General features: G+C 43.6%; 1 protein-coding gene across 1 annotated transcript in view; it reads left to right on the top strand.

Annotated features, from left to right (window-relative positions):
- Nucleotides 1–22,563, top strand: part of TRANK1 (tetratricopeptide repeat and ankyrin repeat containing 1) — a 75,470-nt gene that overhangs the window by 6,033 nt on the left and 46,874 nt on the right. Inside the window, exons 2-5 of the mRNA XM_084902235.1 lie at nucleotides 16,057–16,188; nucleotides 18,297–18,335; nucleotides 19,443–19,569; nucleotides 21,850–22,000. Coding sequence (XP_084758361.1) covers nucleotides 16,057–16,188; nucleotides 18,297–18,335; nucleotides 19,443–19,569; nucleotides 21,850–22,000 — 449 coding nt within the window. The remainder of the gene's footprint in view (nucleotides 1–16,056; nucleotides 16,189–18,296; nucleotides 18,336–19,442; nucleotides 19,570–21,849; nucleotides 22,001–22,563) is intronic.

Below are 22,563 nucleotides of genomic sequence, written 5' to 3'. Positions count from 1 at the left end.
CGTTTTAGCCTCTTAGCTGGGTTGTCTTGCCTTTCATTCAGATTGAGGGAGAAGTAGATCACTCTAGTCTTAAGGATGGGAAGTGAAATGGAGGCCATTAACCAGCATTTAAAGCATCGCAGAGGGGTGTGGGGAGAGATCTGGAGGGGAGGATGGCTGGGCTGCTATTATCCAACTCAAGTTCTCCTGTGAATGAGAAGGCACCTTTGTTCAGGGGCTGCCACAGTCATTTAGAGCTCTCAGATGCTCTGGGGAGAGTGGGAATATGAAAGGAATATGGCACTTGTTGGGCAGCCTGGATTTAGCACAGATACTGAGTCAGGATTGATGAGCAACCTGTGCTGGCTGATGCTTAGCTTCCTGTTTGTCTTGAGGCAGAGTGTGGGATGCTGACTTTTTGGGCTTTCTTTGGGGATTTGGTTTTAATGTTAAAGCCCATCCTTCCTGTTTCCCCCAGTTTCCCTCACCCTGTGCTCACCTTGTCCGAGGAATCGTGAACACTGATTTTGGCACGGACTTGGATTTGTGCCTTGCTTGGAGAAGTCTCTCCACCTTGATTAAACCTGTTTCTGACCTGGGAAATTGGGATAATAATTATACATCTCTCACTGGCATTGTTAGGGACATTCAATGAGCAAATGCCCAAGAAGAGCTTCGTATATGGAACATAGTATGTGCTCAATAAATCTTGTTATCATGCAGTTGCCTGGGACTACGCTCATTCAAATAGCAAAATGGGAAAATGCCACAGTGTGGCACACACTGAGGAGAAATTGTGCCCATCACTAGCCACCAACTGGGAGGGAGGCCTTTCTCTTCGGAGGTCCTGAGACTCCACTGCAGAACCAGGAGTTGAAATTGATCCATCTTTGCCCTTCAGTGATATTTCTTGAGCATCTTCCAGGGGCCTGGTATGGTTTTAGGGACTTGGAACATCTGCCTTGGAAGGTCCGAACCATCTGCACACTGTCCAAGACTAACATGTGCCATAAGCTTGTTAGCTCGTCCTTCCTTGAGAATGGTTTTCTTTAGTCTGAGTTTACATTTTTCTCCTTTTTTTGGGGGGTGGTGGTGGTGGTGGTGGTGGTTAAAATATTCCTTTTTTTTTGCGAAATTATGGGGAGAGAAGGTGGTACACCTTAAAAAAAAAATGTTCTTATTTGGCAAAATAAATAGCTGGCAACCCTTATTAGGTTTCTTTCGATTTCTTTTCTTTGTCTACATATGTTACCGTTCGCCAGCTCCAAACTAATCTACGGGATTATGCTTTGCTTTGAGCATTTTTGAATATCTGGGACTATAATTTCACATGGGAATATGTGGAATTTTGCTGACCATTGAATTCCCAATAGGTACTTATAAACATGTAAACATCTTTCTCCATTGTTTTTCCCCAAGTAGCTGGCAGCTTTGGCAATTTTATTTTGGTTGGATTTATCTGGTGGTTTCTGGTTTGTACTCTGCGTGGTTGGCTTTTATTAAATGTGTGTCCTCCAAGGGAATGGATGACAGTCAAGCATTTCTTGGCTTTCCAGGAGATGGTCAGAAATCCAAAACCACCAGTGAAATTACCGCCCCCCTCTCCTCCTCCCTGCAAACTATTCTTCCTTTCCCATCCTCCAGCTTAATCATCTGTCCCTGCTAAAAAGCCAGAAAATCATTTATTCATGCAACACCGCTGAGCCCTCTGGCTGCAGAAATAATAAGACTTAGTAAGATGCAATTCCTGCCTTAAGAACTCAATCTGCTGGGGAAAGCAGGAAAACAAAGGGCCAGCCAGCATGGAGCTATGGAGACTGGGCACAGGGTAAGGGACGGGGCACCCCTAATAAACACCTTAGTTAATGTGAAATTGTAGGGAGGGGTGAAGTAGGCGATCCACTCTCCTTTTGTTTCTAGTGAATGAAAGAAAAAACAAAACAAAACCACTTAGGCAAAAAGAGGAACGTTTCTGGAAGGCTGCTGCTGACTTTGGTAATTAGGGGAGGGGCAGGGGAGCTGCTGGGCCTCAGAGGCAGTGACATCCCTCTCTCTGCACTCGCCCCACAGTGGCTTTTCACAGGGTAGGGGCAAGGCTACTCTCCTCTGGAGCCTCGTGCCTCAGTGCCACCACCAATCTTCTCCTAGAGTTCAAACACTCCTGCCCCCAGGTCGGAGGCACAGATCCCAGATCCCACATCACACCCGAGGGCCTGCCTCTGGGCCCCTCGCTCTCCTCTGAGGGCGCCTCTGTGGTGAGCTGAGCAGCCACCCCGGAGGCTGCTTCCCAGGGTGACAGCCTCCCTCTGAAAAGGGTTTATTAGGGCTGGGACCAGGAGTGGGCCCCTTCCCCAAAGAACACCCCAAAGAAAGAGTGGGGCCCTTTTCAGCACTGACCCCTCCCTCCCTTCATTCGAGGCCTGAGTCTCCCAAATTCTCTTAGCTGCTTAACTGACTGGTCATTTCAGGAAAGCCCTGAGAAAACAGGCAAATATTGGGGCTTTGTTTTTAACAAATATTTTCTCTGCTGAGTCAACAAAGCAAAGGTTCTGTAAATGTTGCAGGGGTTTACACTCAAATTACATGCAGGGGCCGCCGCCGCCGATACCGTTACCCTGAACCATCACCCACTCAAAATAGAGAACATTCCACCCCCCAGAAAGTGCTTTCCGGCCTCTTTCCATTCAAAAGCCTTCCCTCTCTTTGATTCTTAAGTTCTAGAACCTTCTCTCAGTGGAATCACAGTATATACTCTTTTGAGCTTGGTTTCTTTTGCTCAACATAATGTTTTTGATCTTCTTTATGTTGCTGTGTGTCAGCAGCTTGTTTCTTTTACTGTGGGTTTTAATTTTTTTTTTTTTACTTTTTAATTACACTTGACATTCAGTATTATTTTCATATTAGCGTCAGGTGTATAACATAGTATTTAGACAATTTATGCTGTGGTGTTTTTTTTTTTGTTTTTTTTTTAATATCTCTTTATTGATTTCAGAGAGGAAGGGAGAGGGAGAGATAGAAACATCAGCGATGGGAGAGAATCATTGATTGGCTGCCTCCCTCATGCCCCCCACTGGGGATCAGGCCCCGGGCATGTGCCCTTGGCCAGAATAGAACCCGGGACCCTCCCAGTCTGCAGGCCGACGCTCTATCCATTGAGCCAAACGGGCTAGGGCATTGTAGTGTTTTCTTAAAAATTTTCTATCATTCTATTTTTTAAAAAATCTTTATTGTTGAACATATTACATATGTCTAATCTTCCCCCCACATTGATTCCTTCTAGCCCATTCCCACCCCCACCCCCTCACCCTAGGCCTTCACCACCTTATCTCCATGGGTTATGCATATATGCATACAAGTTCTTTGGTTGATCACTGTGGTGGTTTTTTTTTTTTTACATGAACATTTTTTCATTCATTTAGAACGAGTTTTGGTATAGGATGTGTATTTGTTTCCTATTGTTGTCATAACAAAAATCACCAATTTAATGGCTTATATCAACATGAATTATGTAATTATCTCACAGTCTGTAGGTCAGAAGTCTGGGTTGGCTTGGCAGATTTCACAAGGCTGAAATCAAGGTACTGGCTGGCTGAGCTCCTAGAGAGAATAGAATGCGAGGAATCCTCTTCCAGGCTCATTCGTGTTGCTGGCCGGTCCAGTTCCCTGTGGCTATAGGGCTGAGGTTCTGAGAGTCTCTTCTCAGTTTCTAAGGCCACCGCCATCCTCAGGGCATCACTGATGGGTCCTCTTTCTCATGCACATCTGCTCCTGCTGCTCTTCTCCCTTCTGCCCCCCCCCCCCCCCCCCCCCCCCCCCCGCAGCTCTCTTCCCAGCCAGAGGATGTTCTCTGCTTTCAAGGTTCTTGTGGCTAGAATGGGCTGCCTGGTCTTCCAGGGTAATACCCTATTTTAAGGTCTGTAACCCTAATTACACCTACAAAGTCCTTTTGCCATGTAATGTAAAGTTTTCACAGGTTCTGGGCAGAGGGTGTTGACATTTTGGGGCAGGGGGAGGGGAGACGGATGAGAGATCTCCATGATTGGTCTACAACGTGGTGTGAAGGAGGAATTTAACTTCTATTCCAAATCTCTAGCCAGTTGTACAAACTGATTCATTCCTTCTCTATCAATTAAAAAGCTACCTTTATCATAGATAAAATTCTTTTATAGTATATATTATTTTCTTATATTCTGTTTGTTCCATTGATCTCCTTACTCTTATGTTAGCATTACAATTTAAAATTAGATATGTGCCAAAACCGATTTGGCTCAATGGATAGAGCATTGGCCTGTGGACTGAAAGGTCCCGGGTTCGATTCTGGTCAAGGGCATGTACCTTGGTTGTGGGCACATCCCCAATAGGGCGTGTGCAAGAGGTAGCTGATGATTCTCTCTCATTGATGTTTCTAACTCTCTATCCCTCTCTCTTCCTCTCTGTAAAAAATCAATAAAAAAAAATATATATATATATATATATATTTTTTTTTAATATATTTTATTGATTCTGTACAGAGAGGAAGGGAGAGAGATAGTTAGAAATGTCGATGAGAGAGATTCATCGATTGGCCGCCTCCTGCACACCCCCTACTGGGGATATGCGCGCAACCAAGGTACATGCCCTTGACCGGAATGGAACCCGGGACCTTTCAGTCCCCAAGCCGACGCTCTATCCATTGAGCCAAACCGGTTTCGGCTCAATAAAAAATATTAAAAAAATAAATAAAATTAGATATGTTTGAGATGCATTTTATAATGGTAGAGAAAACGTTTCTCTTAATACTGTACTTCTCTTTTTATTAAAAATATCTTGGTTATTCTGGTTTGTTTATTCTTTTCGATGAAGTTGAGAATTCTTTCACTAATCTTAAACATTCTGTTTTCTAAATAGAAATTATTTGAAAATATTAATTCATTAATATGGAGAAGATATGACATTTTATAATAGTGAATTTGCTCAAACAGAAACATGTTGAGTATTTTTAAGTCAAGATTTTTTTTTGAGTAAAGTTTTTTTTTTAATTGACGTAAGTCTTTCAATTTTATGAGTGTTATTGGATATTCTGTTAGGAGCTTTTAAGAAAAGTTATGAGAATTTTATAAATTTTATATATATTTAAAAATATGCTTACCTATCTTTTCATTAAAATTTGTATTACCTGTTTTTCCCTTGAAAATCTGTGTCTGTCCCCTCAGGTTGAACAGATACAGGTTATTTTATTCCTGTGTTAGTTTAAGCCTATAAACATTACATTGTAAAGCTGTGTGAATATAATTAACCTTCCCAGGAGTCCTCTTCCTGCCTTTCTCCACATAGTGAAGTGTTCCACTTATGATCTGGAATTGAACAAAAAACATGTTTTGTTTTGTTTTTTTGAAATACTGGTTGGTTTGAGAGACAAGAGTGAGTCATTCTGAGGTGAGTCAGGTCTTAATGTGAATATCCAGGGAAACAAGGCTTTAGAGTTGGCTGTATCGAAAATTCTAAACAGTTACTCAGCAGAGATAAAGCTGCCGCAGCAGAAGACAGCTATTTTATCCCCCTCTCAAATAAAGAAAAACACAAGTTATTTATGAAATCATGTCAGGCAGTTTTCTTCATGCTTGCTTTGCAAGGTCAGTAGCCGTTTTCTTAGGTTGGCTTTGCAGGGCTTTGCTCTGTTTGTTAATGGAATAAGTAGGATAGAAATGGAAGGTTCTGTGTTTATGGGGAGGCAATGACCTAGTTTCTAGTTGTCCTACTGTGAGCACTAAGAGATGCTTCGGGGAGATGTGGGTGGGTGCACTCAGCATGACCTGTGACCCCACATTCTATTCAAAATAGGCTGCAGAAGTAATTTCAAGAGAACTTATAACCTTGATTGCAGATATTCTTCAGCTCTATGTGTTAGATATTGTGTGGGTTGGAAAGACAGCACGATGCTCAGTGGTGGGAATAGAGGAGTGCAAGAAAGGTGGGGATATCCAGTCCCTGGGCAGAGACTCCACATACCAAGATTTGGGGCAACAGCCCTCAAATCTACCACTCTCACACACAATAAAGGCTATATCTGTTACCTAGTAGAAGATGATATTTCAGATGTTGCACCTAGGTTACTATTCTGTCTGGAACTTTATTCTCCCAACTAGAGGCCCAGTGTACAAAATTCATGCACGGGTGGGGTTGGGGGTGGTCCCTCAGCCCAGCCTGCACCCTCTCCAATCCCGGACACCTTGGACATCCCTTTCACAATCCGGGACCACTGGCTCCTAACTTCTCACCTGCCTGCTTGCCTGATTGCTCCTAACTGCCCCCCCATGCTGGCCTGGTTGCCCCCAACTGCCCCATTCTGCCAGCCTAGTCACCCTCAACTGCCCCCTATGCTGGCCTGGTTGCCCCATGCAGCCTGCTGTTTGGTTGTTTGGTTGCCCCTCATTGCCGCCCCTGCGCTTCCCACCCCCTTCCCCGCCAGCCTGGTTGCCCCACCCAGCCTGCTGTTCAGTCGTTTGGTCGTCCCTCACTAACCCCCCTCCTGGCCTTGTTGCCCATGCAACCTGCTGTTCAATCATTACTGTGAGTGTATCCTGACTAATTTGCATATTACCATTTTATTAGTATAGATAGAATTTTCTCAGGGCTGGTGATATTCTATATCTGTCAAGTAATGCAGCCACATGTGACTACTGAGCACTTGAAATGTGGTGGGAGTGACTGAGGACCTGAAGCTTTCCACTGAGTTTAGTTTTAGTTTTTTTATTTATTTATTTTAAAATATGTTTTTATTAATTTTTTTTGAGAGAGGAAGGGAGAGGGACAGAGAGATAGAAACATCAATGATGAAAGATAAACGTTGATTGGCTGCTTCCCGCATGCTCCCCAATGGGAATTGAACCCACAACTCAGGCATATCCCCTAAAAAGGAATCGAACTGGTGACCTCGTGGTTCATGGGTCAACACTCACCCACTGAGCCACATCGGCTGGGCAGTTTTAAATAGCCATATGCATAAGGCAGGCCTCAGGCTTCTCTCAAACCAGTGGCTTCCACTTCTTGTCCTGTGATTCCTTGGGCTCTGGCCTCTTCCATTTGGTGCTGGTTTCATCCTCAGGCTGAAGTTCTGGGCTGCACATCTGCACGTGTGGTGTTGAGATTCGCAGCCATACTTCTGCACTGTCCCGTGCCTCAAATGGCAGACAGATTTACTTCTGGAAGCTTATTCAGAAGAGTGAGAAAAATGTTCCCAGAAGCCTCTAATAAACATCTCTGTAAGTTTCAAGGGCCAAAACTGAGTCCCACACCCAGTCCTGAACCAGTCCCTGGCAGGGAGTTAGGATTTGCTCACCAGACCCTCAGGAAGTAGGTCTGCGATGGGCTCCCCATAAGGACAATAGCTCTGGGGGGGAAGGGGGTGGTAACAGAAACACAACTGGGGTTCCGTTAGGCTACTTTGAAGGCCCCAGGATGGGTCACTGTAGCCAAATGGGTAGTGTCAAACTTTCTGAATTATAAACACCACTGATAGATACTCAGGGCAAACTTTCAAGTTTTTGCCGTAAAAGTTTAACCCGTTTTTAGTTTTCACAGTGGCACCATGCTATCATACTAGAATCCAGTGAATTATCATTAGCCACTTACTTTAGAAAGTGTATTTCCTGAGTTTGTTATCATTTGTGTGCTGTTCAGTTGAGTAATGGTTGTTGGGTGTCTAGGCCAGAGTCCACTCCTCTCTCTCCTGCCAAGTAGTGATATTATTGATTAAATAATGAACTAAAGTGGTTCTGGCACGTGGTCATCTATGGTTACTTATTAAAAACAAAACAAATAACCCTTTACTTTTATGATTGGGTCTTTTTGGCACTCCATAAGAGAGGACATTTATGTGCTAATGTCTTCATGTAAAAGCACACATCATTAGTCATCAGGAAAATGCTAATTAAAACCACAATGAGATACCACATTGGTTAAAATTAAAAAGACTGATAATACCTACTATTGACCAATGTTAGCAGTTTATACTCCCAACACACTGCTATTGAGACTAAAACTGGAATTATCTACAAAAACTGTATAGTACCCTGTGACCCAGCGATTCCATCCCTGGGTTATGTACTCAAAAGAAATGCAGACGTATATTCATTGGAAGACATATGCAAAAATGTTTGTAACAACTTTATTCATAATTACCTCAAAGTGGAAACAACCCAACACCCATCAGTAGAATGGATAAATTCTAGTATAAATAATGCAATGAAACACTGCACAGCAACAAGATAAATCAACTACTGATATACACAGTAACATTAGTGAGTCTTACACATACAATGTTTAAGGAAAGAAACCAGATTCAAGAATTCCCAGTGTGACTGAGAGGCTCAGGAACAGATCTAATCTATAGTTTAAAGATCAAAATAGTGGTGAAGGTATGCTTATAGGAGACAGGGGCAAGAGATCAAAATAGCGGTGAAGGTATGTTTATAGGAAACTGAGGCAATATATAACAATGTGCTATATATTGACTTGGATGGAGATTACATGGGTTAACATTCACTGATCTGAGCACCCAAGATTAGTGTAATGAACATTACTGTATTTTAACTTCAATGACAATGTTAAAAGAAATAAATTTGGCCTTTCCAAGGAAATGGGTTAGGACACCCCTATTACATATATCTTTTCATTATATGTAACTAGTGATCTGGTGCATGGATTCATGCACATTGAAAGGAAATTAATTAGAAGGTGGGACTGTGCTAGATGGGATGGACATGCCCTGGATCCAACCTCCCGTGGTCCCTTCCGGCATCTGTGAAGTGAGCGGGGGGGGGGGGGGGGGGGGGCGGGTGTGTGTGTGTGTGTCCCTCCAGCAGGTGGGGTCCCTCCACCTGGCCTGCAGGGATGGGCTGAAACCGGCTCTGACATCCCCCGAGGAGTCCCAGAGTGTGAGAGAGCACTCTGCAAAGTTGCTGTTTTACAGGGTGTGGAACGCAAATGCAAGTGTGCAGTAAGCCAGTTTTGGGCTGACAGTGCCCCACCAACAACATAACCCACGGCTGAAGGTGGAATTGCGTTGCCAGGCAAGGAATCAGGCTCCCTCCTCTCTGGTTTCAGGTTGCGTCACCTGAGTACTGCTGCTGCCTAATCACTGCAGCTTGGCAGCTCCTGTGTTGAGTGTCTGCCCCCTGGTGGCCAGTGCGCATCATAGCTACTAGTTGGATGGTAGAAGGGACACTTAGCATATTAGCCTTTTATATATGTAGATTGTAAAGTTAAGAATTTAGTTCTTTAGTCGCCGTAGCTGTATTTCAGATGTTTAATAGCCACAGTGGCTAGTGACTTCCATATTGGGTAGTACAGAATAGATCAGGGGTCCTCAAACTTTTTAAAGTGGGGGCCAGATCACGGTCCCTCAGAGAGCTGGAGGGCCGGACTATATGAACTACTAATTCCTACCGTAACACCTCGGCTGCGCTCACTGCCCAAAAAACCTGGTGGGCCGGATCAGACTCCTCTGCGGGCCGCATGTGGCCCGCGGGCCGTAGTTTGAAGACCCCTGGAATAGATCGTTCCCATCATCATAGAACGTTGTAAGGGACAGGGTTGCTTTCCCAGTTGCATTTAAGATGAATTCCAAGACCTTCTGATGGCCCTCAAGATCTCAGCTCATCTATCTAATGGAGCCCTTACTACTCTTCCAGCCTCACTTCTGTTCCCCACCCACCTGGCAGTTCTTGAACTGTGGAGCTTGGAGCCTTTGCATATACTGTTCTCCTCGCCTGGACACCTACCCATACTCTTCATTGGACTAATTACCGGTTTTCTGGATTTTAGCTTTACTATCACTTTTAAGAAAAACCTGCCTTCCTCCTGCAGTTTAGGTTATGTTCTCTTTTACATGCTTCCTTATACCCTCTACTTTTTATGAAGGAAAATCTGTTAACTATAATATTATAATAACAGACAGTAAGCTTTTCAAATATGGGGATAGTGATTGTCCTTTTTCAGTCAACCCTTTGTCCCCCCAGTGCCTAGCACAGGATAGATGCTATATATAAATATTAAATTGGAGTATTCTGAGGTACCTGTGTGTTGAGTGAGTGCAAAAATTTCATCCAAAGAGGCATTGATTTAAAACCAGTCAAAAGTTCCTGCCTAGTAGACCGTTATTTATGATAATTACCTTTTGCTGGGAATATGAGTTTCAGGATTTACAAGGGCTACAGAGCCTGACTTGTCAACTGGTTTTAGCATCACCAACTTGACTTGGGTGTTCTGTGTGGTTGGGGGCTAATGAGACTATAAGTTGGGACAGAATATTTTTAAAGTTGATGGATGAAGGAGAGTGGGTGGCCTGGGACAGCCCTAGGTTTATGGCAGGCTGGTGCATCAGCTGAGGCGGGTGGCAGGGTGATCTGTTTTTTCTTGTCTTATTTTGATACCTAAGTAGAAAAATCTTGGGCCTAATGCTTCAGACTTCTCCTGAGGCCTTTGGAAGGATTTTGAGTAAGTTTCTTAAGAAAACCCCTACTCTTCTCCTCCTGCATTTTTCCCTTTCCCCCCAGGGGGGTGGGGTGGGGGGGAGAAAGAAAAACAATGAAAACAAATTGGAGTCCCCAGAATGAGTCTGACTTTGGATTCATATCCTGGCTGACTTCCTGTGGGGAGTAGGAAGGAGTCAGCTTTGAGAATTGTTTTCTCTGGTCTCGGTTTGGAACTGTCTCCCCCTAGCATTCCAGAGTTGATCTTGGATCACTGACTGCATTTAGGGTCTTTGGAAAGGATTTTATTAAAAAAAAAATAAAAAATAAAACCACCAGAAATCAAAAAAGGAAACTAATTTGCTTTCAAGATTTCAAGTAGTACCCAGATAAGGTATGAAGGTAAAGCCCTCCGCTGCCCATGTCAGCTGCCCCGAGCCCACTCCTGTTGGTAGTTTTCTCTCTATTCCTATAAGTTAGTTACACCATTTCCTGTGCATACACACAATGACTAATAAAAACCACAATGACCTGGGTCTGCTTTCCATCAAAAGTGTTTGTTTCAAAGTCTACTTGGTGCATTTGTATATATATATATTTTGCCTTTGCTTCCTTGGGTGTAGCTAGGCAGCCCAAGGCACCTCCCAACAGCTGGACCTTGAATTCTCTTAGGTACGTAGTGAAACTGCTGAAAGCCAATGCGACAGCTGTGAAACCTGTAGCTGCGAAACTGTCTCTATTTATCTTTTTGTTTTTGCATCATTATCAAAACTGAAAGGGCAGGGGAGTGAGTGCTCAGTGCTGGGCAGATATCACATACTGTAGTGATGTCACTGGGTGCTGGCCTTTGGCCTCTAGAATGTAGTTGAGCCAGTCAGACCATCTGGGTTTGATTCCAGCTCTACCGTTTTCTGTGTGACCGTGGTTAGTAGCTTAACCCCTCTTTGCCTCATTTTCCCTATACGTCTAATGGGGATGCAGTCATACCTATTTCATGGGGCTTCTTGTAAGAATAAAATGATTCGGTGATGTAAAGTCTGTAGTTGGTGCTTAAGCATATTGTCATTATGTTAAATTATTATCACTTGCATTTAATAATTCCATCTTATAAATAGACCACCCAGTTGTTAAAAAAAAAAAAATGGCCTCAACAATGGAGCCTTCTGTGTTCTAAGGCAGAGGTAAAGGGCATTCTTCCCTATAATGAGAATGTAACTGGAAAATCTTATTTAGAAATGAAAAGCCTGGGTTGGCAATTCACTTTCCCCTCTGACGTGATGATACCAAGAAAAGGCAGAAATATAAGCACATGAAAACATGTGATGTTTGCCCACATAACAGTAAGAGCTCACTCTTGGTTTCTAGAGGAGTATAACTCCCCCCACCCAAATTCTGACATGAATAATTTTTATTATAGTTATAAGCACAGAGAAAATATTTTGTGTTTGTGTTTGAGTTCTTCAGTTAAGCCCTTAAAGAGTCTTATTTTGATAACATTGATTAAATGTTATTTAAAATAGTAAATAAAATGGTATGATATTGGTATAAAAACAGTATATATTGTAGATCAATGGCACAGAATAGAAAGCCCAGAAATAAACGCATGCCTATAGGATCAATTAATGTATGACAGAGGAGCCTAGATATTTACTGGGGGGAAGGACAGTCCCTTCACTAAATGATGCTGTGAAAACTGGACAGCCACATGCAAAAGCATGAAACTCCACCACTCTCTTATACCATACACAAAAATTAACTCACAATGGGTTAAAGGCTTCAATGTAAGAGCTAATATTTAGAAGACACAAGATCCTGTAGCTTGTATCTGGAAATCTTTCCTGGAAAAATTAGGACCATATCAGGACCTGAATGTATGGAAATGTGGAGGGTCATTTGTTAGAGCTAAACCCTGAATGGAGACAGTGAGTCTGAGTTTCCCCACAAGAAAGGCCCCCATCCAGTGAGGCTGCCTTTGAGGGAGGCTGCTGAGAAGGAGGCATTTGGTGAGGACCAGGATGCCTTCCCACTGGCCAAAACGGTGATCACCATGACAAGGTCAAGGAGGGAGAGAATGAGAGTAGCTGAGAATCCTGCATTGAGGAGAGCCCAGAAGGATATGTAAATGCCCGAGGCTTTGTCAACAAGAGACATTATTGCAGAAATAACGAAGGGGGAAATTTGGGGCAGAGATGTTAATAGGGTTTAAGAATATACAAGCTGATGACAATGGTTTCCACCCCCTTAACTTCCCTCCCCCACTTTGAGATGCCTGCAAGCAGCTTGTGAGGTATAAAGAGGGACCAACTCAGAGATGTTGGGCGCCTATACCAGCTTAATTGAATTAATAAGTGAATGAACAAAGAGTAGCATGAGAACCAACAAGAATAAAGGGTGGGGCTTATTCTGCATAATGTAGACATAACTGTAAAAAAATCATTTACGGTCTGATTATTAAGGCGGTACTGTGTAGAGCAATTGGAAGTTGGAAAAATTAAAACCCTGCCTAATTTCAGTGGTGTCACATTTTGGCATATTTTCAATATATTATATGGTTTTCAAATTTACTTTCGGATTATACATCCTTTTCTGTTGATTGTTTTTTTATTTACTAACTTAGCCTATCACTAAATGTTCTTTTGCAACATGATTTTAAAAATAACTCCATGATATTATACCAGACGGATATCCTACAACTGACTCTAATCCATTACACGTTATGGAACATTGAGGGTTATTTCCAGTTTTCACTGTGGCAAACACCCACGGGCTTAAATCTATCCATGATATAGTATATTTCCCTGTAAGAGAAAATGACAGCTCCCAACACTCGGGGATCATTCTTTTAATTATTTTCCAGTGATACTTTGTTTTAATTTTTCATTTCTTGCTCACTAGTGAGGGTGATCCTGATTATCCTCTCTCCATATATTTAGCCATTCCTTATATTCCTTGTGAATTGTCTGTTTAGGACCTCACAAATTTTGGTCAGGGTGTTGGTGAAAAGGTATTTACAAAAGAGGGCTGTTGTTAGTTAATAGCGATTTCCTTTTTCTAGTTGTCCAACATGGCGAGTTTAAAAATATGTATGGGATTTATGACTGACAATATTTTGAAAAAGAAACATGTTTTTATTCTCTAGTCAATCAACTCTAACTATTTTCACGTTTAAAGTCATCTGTGTGTCGATGTGCGAGCCATAGGGTCGAGAGATTATTTAACGAAAAATGTAGGTGGAATTTCGCCTTCTGACTGTTTACGAATCATGTGCCTCGTTCTGCTACAGCTCTGCCTGAGGAATTCATCTCAGTTAAAAAAAAAACAACATTTCTGATAAGCTCAGGCGGACTTAAAATAAGCCATTATTTACATCTGCATGTGTCTGCTTTTCCTGACCCGAAATTCCTCACCAAGATTTGAAACTAGCCTTGCCAACGTGGCTCATTTGGTTGAAATGTCCCTGACAAGGCACATAACCAAGGTTGTAGGCTCTGTTGGGGCCTGCATGGGAGCCAGCCAATCAATTATTTCTCTATCTCTCTCTCTCTCCCTCTCCCTCTAGAATCAGTGAAAGCATATCCTCAGGTGAGGATAAAAAAAAAAAGAAAAAGAAAAAAAAAGAAAAAGATTTGAAACAAAAATAAGAGTTATTATCCATCTAAGAATTGTGTTGGTCAGTAAGACCTCCAATGGATTGTACATCCCCACAGGTACATGGCATTTGCAAACACCTGAATCAGCCTCTTAAGATCTCCCCCACTGCCTTCTCTTTCCCACTGGTATTTTGAGAGGAGGAAATCCTAAAGGCTCTCTGCTGTCTCCCTCTCCCCCTTCGCCTACCTCCTTGAAGCTCTCCAAGCTCCTCTCCTGAGGCCCATCATGTGGACAGGGCTACAAGCACTTCTCCGACTACCCAGGCCTCGGAAGTGAGAGATGACCTCTGGGTCTGGCATTCAAATCTATTACACACAAATATTAAAGTGCCCATCATATGCTAGGTCATAGAGGCACAAAATGAATAAAATAGAAAGTCACGACCTGAGAGAACCATGTGCTTCTTGTGAGGCACAGAAGAGTGAGCAGGCAAAGGCAAAATCAGGCACAAATCTCAGACATGGGTGCTCTGCTTCTTGTTTTATAGTGTTTTAGGCAGGAAGGAGGACGGGAGAGGCAGTGATCTGGTGGCCCTGTTGAAGCATCTATCTTCTATAAAAACTGCTGTTGGAAATTTTAACCCTGCTATTTGGCTTCTGTAAATGCTTGCTTGCTTAAATAATAAGGGAAATAAGACTATCCCACTTCAGAGAGGCCAATAAACCTTCTCCGGACAAAATTATCAGTGCTGGCACCAGGCCAGGCCTTTGGTTAAGGTCTCAAGGCCCCAGCACATAGGGCTCTTTAAGAACTTGCAAAAGGGGCTGGAAACACCCCATATTTGGGAGACAAAGAAGGTAAAAACATATAAATAGGGAAAATTCCTCCATATTGGGGCCCAGAATTTGAGACATTATTCTCTGGACCCGCGTGTAATAAAGTGTGATTCCAAACTCTCTGGCATTGTTTGATTATTCTGGTTCTCTGTAACGCTGTGACTTAGTCCCTTGTGTATTGTGGCTTTCTGAACTGCACCTCCTCCCCTGCAAGTACCCTACTTGGGCTGCCAGTTGCAAATGTCTCCCCTTCCTCCATGTCCCGTGGTTCAGGGTTCGGGTTCTGGAGGAGGCCACACACAAATGAAAGAGACTAGAAAATATTAATTTGGAAATATTGGGGGCTAGGTGGGAGCCCAACTCAAGGGGAAGGACTTTACCCGTTCTGGCCTTGCTATCCCTTTTATTAAAACTATGGAATACACCCATAGCCTTTAGGCAGGCAATTCCAATAGTAGTCAATCAGCAAGAATTTACATAAAACTAAAAATTTAGCTACCACTGTCTCAACTAAACAGTGGTTGGTGGGCTCTGACCTTTCAGGGCTTCAAGGTTGACCAGCCTTCCTGGTTCCTTGTTCACACCTCTCTGCTAATGAAGACAATTGGGGGTTTCCAGCACTCCTCTTTCTGAGTAGGACCCTCAGCTGAGTTTTGCTTGTACCGTTAGGTGATGTGGCATAGTAGTCAAGAGCAGAAGCTTGAATTTGGGGTCTGAACTGGGAAATGCCATTAGCAGATCTTAAGGCAAGTGGCATGAACCTTTTTGAGAATTGTTTTCCTCAACTGAACAGTGGGGACAGTGCCTCCTTATGGGCATAGTGCTGGGTAAATGAGAGCATAATAATCATGCCAGTTATAGGAACCACTGCCACTTCTTGAACCAAAGTACCTACCAGTTTTATGATGTCTTGCACCTGGCAGCAGTCTCCTTGCTCAGTGCAGAGCTGATCATTAACACAGGCTAAATGGAATAGTTCTGGCCTCTGCTCCTGAGGTCAGAAAAGAACTGAGGAAGAAGTGACCTGGACAGACTATCTGGTCCCATGATGGCAAGAAGTATTGTTAGGGTGTGCCCTGCACAAGTGGGTGGAGCCATAACTAACAAAGTGCCTCTCCAGGCTCTCAGCAGTGCAGATGGGAAGGGGACCGAGGCCCATGCAGGCCCGGCAGCCAGCCCTTTGCTATGTTTCCTCACAGGATGGACCCGGCAACTTATGCTGAGCTGTTGAAAGAATCCGGCAACCAAGTTTTTAAGAATGGGAACTTCTCTTTGGCCATCAGAAAGTACGATGAAGCTATCCAGGTTCTCCTGCAGTTATACCAGTGGGGGTAAGTGTTTGTATTTCCTTCCCACCTTTTTTAAGTAAAAGGGAACTCAGTTGCTTAAGTTTTCTTGTCATTTCTCACACAGCCTAGTTTCTGTTTCCTTCTCGCTCACTTCCTGTTGATCATCTCTAGTATCAGCTCAGAAATTGAACAGAATACACTAGAGTAATAAGGGAAATGGAAAGTGAAACTTAAGGGACTGTTGATAAACATTACAAAGCTCTCCAGTCTGTCTGATTACTGTCTGATTACGGGATCTGAGTTCCTGGGATGACTGAAGTCTCCAAACTTCTCAGTTGTCATTCATTTCATCTTCTTGAGTACCTATACCCCCTGGCCACAGTGCTCACCACTCAGGAATGCAGCTCACCTCTTTGACTGCCCCTTCACTTCTAGTAGACCTGTTCCCAAACATTTTCCTATTATGATAATGCTTAAAGTCATGGAGGACCCAAAGAGCTTTTGTTTATGTAGGTTTTTAGCTGTCAATATGTAGGTTTTTAGTCTGTATCAGAACTTAAAACTAAGAGAAATTTACAGTATATGTTTATTCATCTAAAAAAATATCAATAAGAAATCCATTACATGTTAACATAAGTAACATTTTAAAGAAAAATAGATTTTCCAAAGAAAAAAATTTAATGAGAAGACTGGCTCATTTTACACTTTTACAAGTCTGTCTCAGTAGAAGATTCCTGGCTTCTCACATCAGCTTCTACATTCAATCTGTATTGATAGCACACGTCATGTAGTCTCTGAACATCCCTTGAACACATGAGAGAATGAGTGTGTAGAGGTACAAAGTGTCTTAGTATTATTATTGTATAAGTTTCTTTCCTGTTGCTGCTGTAACAAGTTACTATAAACTTAGTGGCTTCACACAATACAAATTTATTATCTTACAGTTCTGGAGGTCAGAAGTCCTAAATGAGTCTTAACAAGGCTAGCATCAGGGTGTCAGAGGAGAATCCATTTCCTTGCCTTTTTGAACTTTGAGTGACTACCCATTTTTCTTGGCTTGTGGCCCCTTTCTCCATCTTCAAAGCGTATTATTTCAATCTGCATCTGTCCTCACATCACCTTCTCCTCTGCCTGGTTTCATTCTCTCTCTCATCCTTACATTTGTAATCGTAATAATCTGGGATAATCTCTTCTCAAGATTCATAAATTAAACACATCTGCAAAGTCCCTTTTGCCGTAAAAGGTAACATTATTGGGGGACAATGCAGTCTACTACAATTTTGACCTTGTGGATTACCTAAAATGGTCTTGGGGAACCCCTATCCCCTTTAGGTTCCTAGATCATATTCTAGGACCAGCCATAGCAGAAGAGCTTGGCTATCTGTGGGTACATACAGCCTAAACTTGTACTTAGAAATGACACTGAATTAAATGACTGAAACATGGTTCCCAACACTACCTCTCTATCACCATAATATCTGCACTCTAGCTGGTCTTGAGTGTAATTGGCTTTGGCCTGTATTTCTGTCATTCTGGCCCTTTATGAGTCAGATCAGAACTGTCAGAGCTGAGCCTAGAGCTCCTCATTCAGGGCAAAACATCCAGCTTTCTTAAAGAGGAAGCGTTGGAAAGTGGTTATGATCACAGACTGACCCCATTGTGAGTGCTCAAATCTTAGCTCCACCATTTATTACTGTGTGACTGCTAATGGGACTTCTGCCTGGACCCTCACATGTTGCCTTTCATGGACCTTCCTGACATTGTGTCTTTTGCCCGTCGCTTGCTGCCTGTCTTCCTGCTGATAGAGGGATTTATGTGCATGTGGTTTGCAGAGCAAGTGCTCTCTGGAGACGGGGACTGAGGGAAGCAGGATGGGGCAGGTGAAGGCTCCAGGCAGGGATATTGTCTCACCTGGAGTCCCCTTTAGTCTGATCTCCAGCGAACTTGGGAGGATGAGTTGTTCTGTGGAGCTGGTCCCACTTTGGGATAAGGGGCTGACCCTTTGATTCCCATATTAGTCCATCATTGGCTGTAGGCTGATCAGCCCCTGGGAGTTGTCCTAGGGAGGGGAGCTGTATTAATCAGCGTGCACTGTCATAACAAAATACCATAGACTGGCAGTTTAACCAACAGGAATTTATTTCTCACAGTTCTGGAGCCTGGGATCCTGCTGGCCAGTACGGTGCCTGGTAAGAACTCTTTTCCTGGTTTGTAGACGGCCACCTTCTCACTGTGTCCTCATATGGTAGAGAGAGAGAGAGCAAGGAAGCTCTCTGGTGATTCTTGTTATAAGGGAATTAACCCTCACCACCTCATCTAAACCTAATCATCTTCCCTAAGCCCCATCTCCAAACACCATCACATTGGCTAGGGCTTCAACATATGAATTGGGGGTTGGGGCACACAATTTAGTCCCTAGCAGGAGCGTAACTTCTTTGGAGAGGGTGCTCCCATTAGGCTGAGGGTAAATCTCTGGAGCTCCTAGCTGCAGCCAACACTCACTGCATGCAGGTGGGGATGGCTGCACTGGCCAGGGTATCGGCCCGACACCAGTGGAATCTACTATACTCCTATAGGACTTTCTGTGACCATGAAGACGATCTGTAATATAGAAGGTGACTACTGAGTACTGAAACGTGGCAAATATAACTAAGGGACTGAATTTTACATTTTGTTTAATTAATTTAAATTTATTTTTAAATTGATTTATTGATTATTAATTCATTTAAATTTAAACAGCTACATGTGGCCAGTGGCTTCTCTATTGGGCGGTGCAGATTGGCCTTGTTTGTACTCTGGGTCCTGCCAGTATGCTAGAATAGTGCTTGGCCTGGGTCTCTCCCAGTGGGTCCGTGGGGATGCTGTGGTCACATGTTCTGAACTGTCCTTCCTGTGATAAGCTCTGCCTCCATTCAGGAGGAGCATGCAAGTGGAGTGGTTCACACCATGTCTGCCCTCTGCTCACACTCAGTGGGAAACTCCCATCCCTTCCATCCTTAGGAACAGTCTCTAAAAAATGAAGAAATCTGTGGGGATCAGTAGGAAGTGGCACCAAGGTGTTGAGAACATTTGCATTGACAGCTGGGAGCAGAGGATTTGGGAGCGAGGAAGGACAGATTGTACCTTGTAAGTGCCCCAGGATTTCTAGGGGCCTACAAAGGTCATACCTGGCACATTTCCTGCTGAAACCCCATGGGCATGACAGCAGTCAGGATCAGAGTGATGGTCTTTAAGGATTGTTTTCTGTATTTGCAGGAAGATAGTTTTACGGATCTCCAGCTTGTTCTTTCTCACAGGGTTCCCCCCAGGGACTTGGCTGTGCTTCTGTGCAACAAGTCCAATGCCTTTTACAACCTTGGGAAATGGAACGAGGCATTTGTGGCTGCCAAGGAGTGTCTCCAGTGGGATCCAACTTACGTGAAGGTATGGTGCAAGGGACCGCTGGGGGCAGCTGCTGCCTCCTTCCTTTTAGCCTGCCCCCTCCCCTCCCTTCTAAAATGGGAGTGCTTCTCATTCAACTCCCTTTGCACTTAACACAGGTTATCATGGGGCATGTGAGTGGTACCCAGAGAAGGGCAGAACCAGTGATGGCGAAGTGTTGAAATGCCCTTGTAGGGGAGAGCAGAGCTGGGCTCTTGGTGGATGAAGTGCGGTGGAGATCCTTTGAGCTCATTTTATTCCGAAGTAGTGACACCAAATTCGTAGTCTATTCATGTTCTTTGCTGTTTTCAGGTTTCATGATAGCAAGGCTTTACTTTAGCTGCAATTCTTTTATATATATACTAGAGGTCCGGTGCACAAAAATCGTTGCACTTGCATGGGTAGGTCCCTCAGCCTGGCCTGTGCCCTCTTGCATTCTGGGAGCCCTCAGTCTGGGAGCCCTTGGGGGATGTCCAACTGACAGCTTAGGGGCACCCCCCAAAGGGAGTGGACCTAAGTTGACAGTTCGATATCCTTAGTGATTGGCTGTGCTCGCCAGTCATGAGCCTGGCTTCTGGTTGAGTGGCGCTCCCCCTGTAGGATGAGAGAGAAACATCAATCAGCTGCCTCTTGCACACCCCCCACTGGGGATGTGCCTGCAACCAAGGTACATGCCCTTGACTGGAATCGAACCTGGGACCTTTCCGTCTGCAGTTTGATGTTCTATCCATTGAGCCAAACCAGTTTTCGCTTGATTTATATTATTTTTATTGATTTCAGAGAAGAAGGGAGAGAGAGAAACATCAGCGATAAGAGAGAATCACTGATTGGCTGCCTCCTGCACACCCCCTACTAGAGATCAAGCCTGAAACCCAGACATGTGCCCTGACAAGGAATCGAACCATGACTTCCTGGTTCATAGGTTGACGCTCAACCGCTGAGTCATGCCGGCCCGGCCAGATCTTATTTGATGTTACTTTCTATGTGACATGGGGGCCTCCTGAGAAAGGAAGTGAAGACTCCAAAGACGTGTGTGGGCCGGAGAGTTTACATATCTTTTTTAACGAAGAGTGACACATTGTGGAGACATAACTAGACAAAGGACAGGGTTTTAAAGACCTTAAGGTCTGTGAACTGTGGAGACATAAACATATGGAAGAATTAATGGCAGATAAGGGTTATCAACAAGGTTTGTTTGTGCAGGCTCATCTCAGTGCCAACTCTCTGTCTCCTTCAGGGCCCTAAAGACTCCCCGGGAGAGGGGATTAAAGCAGTCCACAAGTCCCATGTTTTGGGGTGACATATTCTGATCCCCCCTAATCTCTTGTGTCCAAAATAAAAAGATGAGACTTAAACCTGAGGAAGTCAGAGAAATGGGAAATTCTCTACCAGCTTGCCTGGTTGGAAAATAAAACACTTTTTCTTCTGATTGTTCTCTGAGGTTTAGACTTTCAAATGAAAGTTAAGACAAATCAAAAAAATAATCAGAGATTTGGTGTTAAGTGGAATTGTACCGTAAATGCCAATGCAGTTGGATGGTCAAAGTGGGGAGAGAGAGTGAGATATGGGTGAGAGAGAAATATTGATCTATCAGTTGGTTGATCGGCTGCTTCCCACATGCACCCCGACCTGGGATCAAACGCGAAACCTATGTATGTGCCCTGACCAGGAATCAAACCCTCCACCTTTTGGTGTACGGGATGACAAGCAAGCCACCCGGCCAGGGCATGTCCGGGAGGCTGTTTGCATCATGAATCCTTGCAATTTTCCTCTCTCTACAGAAATAAAAAAAAAAAATTATTATTTTTGCCTATAATGTGGAGCTTCGTAATCCTCAATGCTTGTGATTACAATTTTCCTCTATACATCCCCAGGGCAGATTGTGTTTACTTTGATTGAAGGGAGCAGGAAACAATTTCTGTGTTACATGACAAGCTCATTCTTTCCTGGAACACTGTAGTCGCGGGATTTTTTTCATTCCTCTCTTCTTGCACAGCTGTGATTTGAGTCATGGATAAATAAATGACACATGTAATTGGAAGCAGGCCAGCTTCCTTCTCTCTGTGTGCTACGTCATAGATTTGAAAGTGATTATTTTCTTAGCAGTTAGGAAATGACAGGAAAAATGTCGCACAGAACATCATGTGGCAGTCATGTGACTGTTAGAGATCTGTGTTAACATGGAAGTGAGATTCTAGGGTCCCCCCTCCCCCTGACCCCCAATCTTGCTCATCCTCTCAGCAGCACTTGAGAGATGGTAAGGTTTTCCTTTATTCATTCCAGGGATACTACCGCGCTGGGTATTCCTTGCTAAAGTTGCTCCAGAATTATGAAGCTGCTCGCATGTTCTTTGAGGGTCTTCAGCTTCTGCAGGGCAGCAGTGATCAGAGCCAGTTTGCTGATTTCCTTGTGGGAGTCTTCACCACTATGGGCAGTAAGTCTGACTCAGGGAAGTGTTCCCTCCCTCTTCCCTCCCTCTTTTCCCCCTCCCTCCTTTCCTTCCTCCCTTCCTCCCATCCTTCCTCCTTGCATCCCTTTCCTCCCTCCCTCCCTTTCTTCTTCCCTACATCTCTCCCCTCCCTCCCTGTATCCTTTCCTCCTTCCCTGTCTCCCTCCCTCATATCCTTCCTCCCTCCCCTCTTCCCTTCCTTTCTTCCTTCCAGTCCTAGTTATTTTATTTGAATTCCTCCTGTAGGACTCGGGCTCCTGGGGAGATGATTACAGGGTGTTTTTTTCGTGGCTGATTTATGTAGTTTGAATAAAACTGGCTTTCACATTAGAAAGTATTTTGAAAGCTTTGGTGGCTCATGCCTTTGTCAAAATGACTAATTCCTATTGCTATTCATAGTTTTTCCTATTTATACTACTACTTGCTTTATGTGATTTTTGTGCTTCCTTATGATTTTTGCATATTTCTCCAATGTGTTCAGAAAATATTCTGGTTTGCTGTGAAAATAACCCGAGAGGGCTGACGGGGTCCTGTGAAAGCTGAGAGCG

This window comes from Pipistrellus hanaki (assembly GCF_964339955.1).
Source record: "Pipistrellus hanaki genome assembly, chromosome: 13".
In the NCBI taxonomy this organism is placed as follows: Eukaryota; Metazoa; Chordata; class Mammalia; order Chiroptera; family Vespertilionidae; genus Pipistrellus; species Pipistrellus hanaki.
Note: the sequence above shows the minus strand (reverse complement) of the source record. Positions and strands in the feature narration are given on the sequence as shown.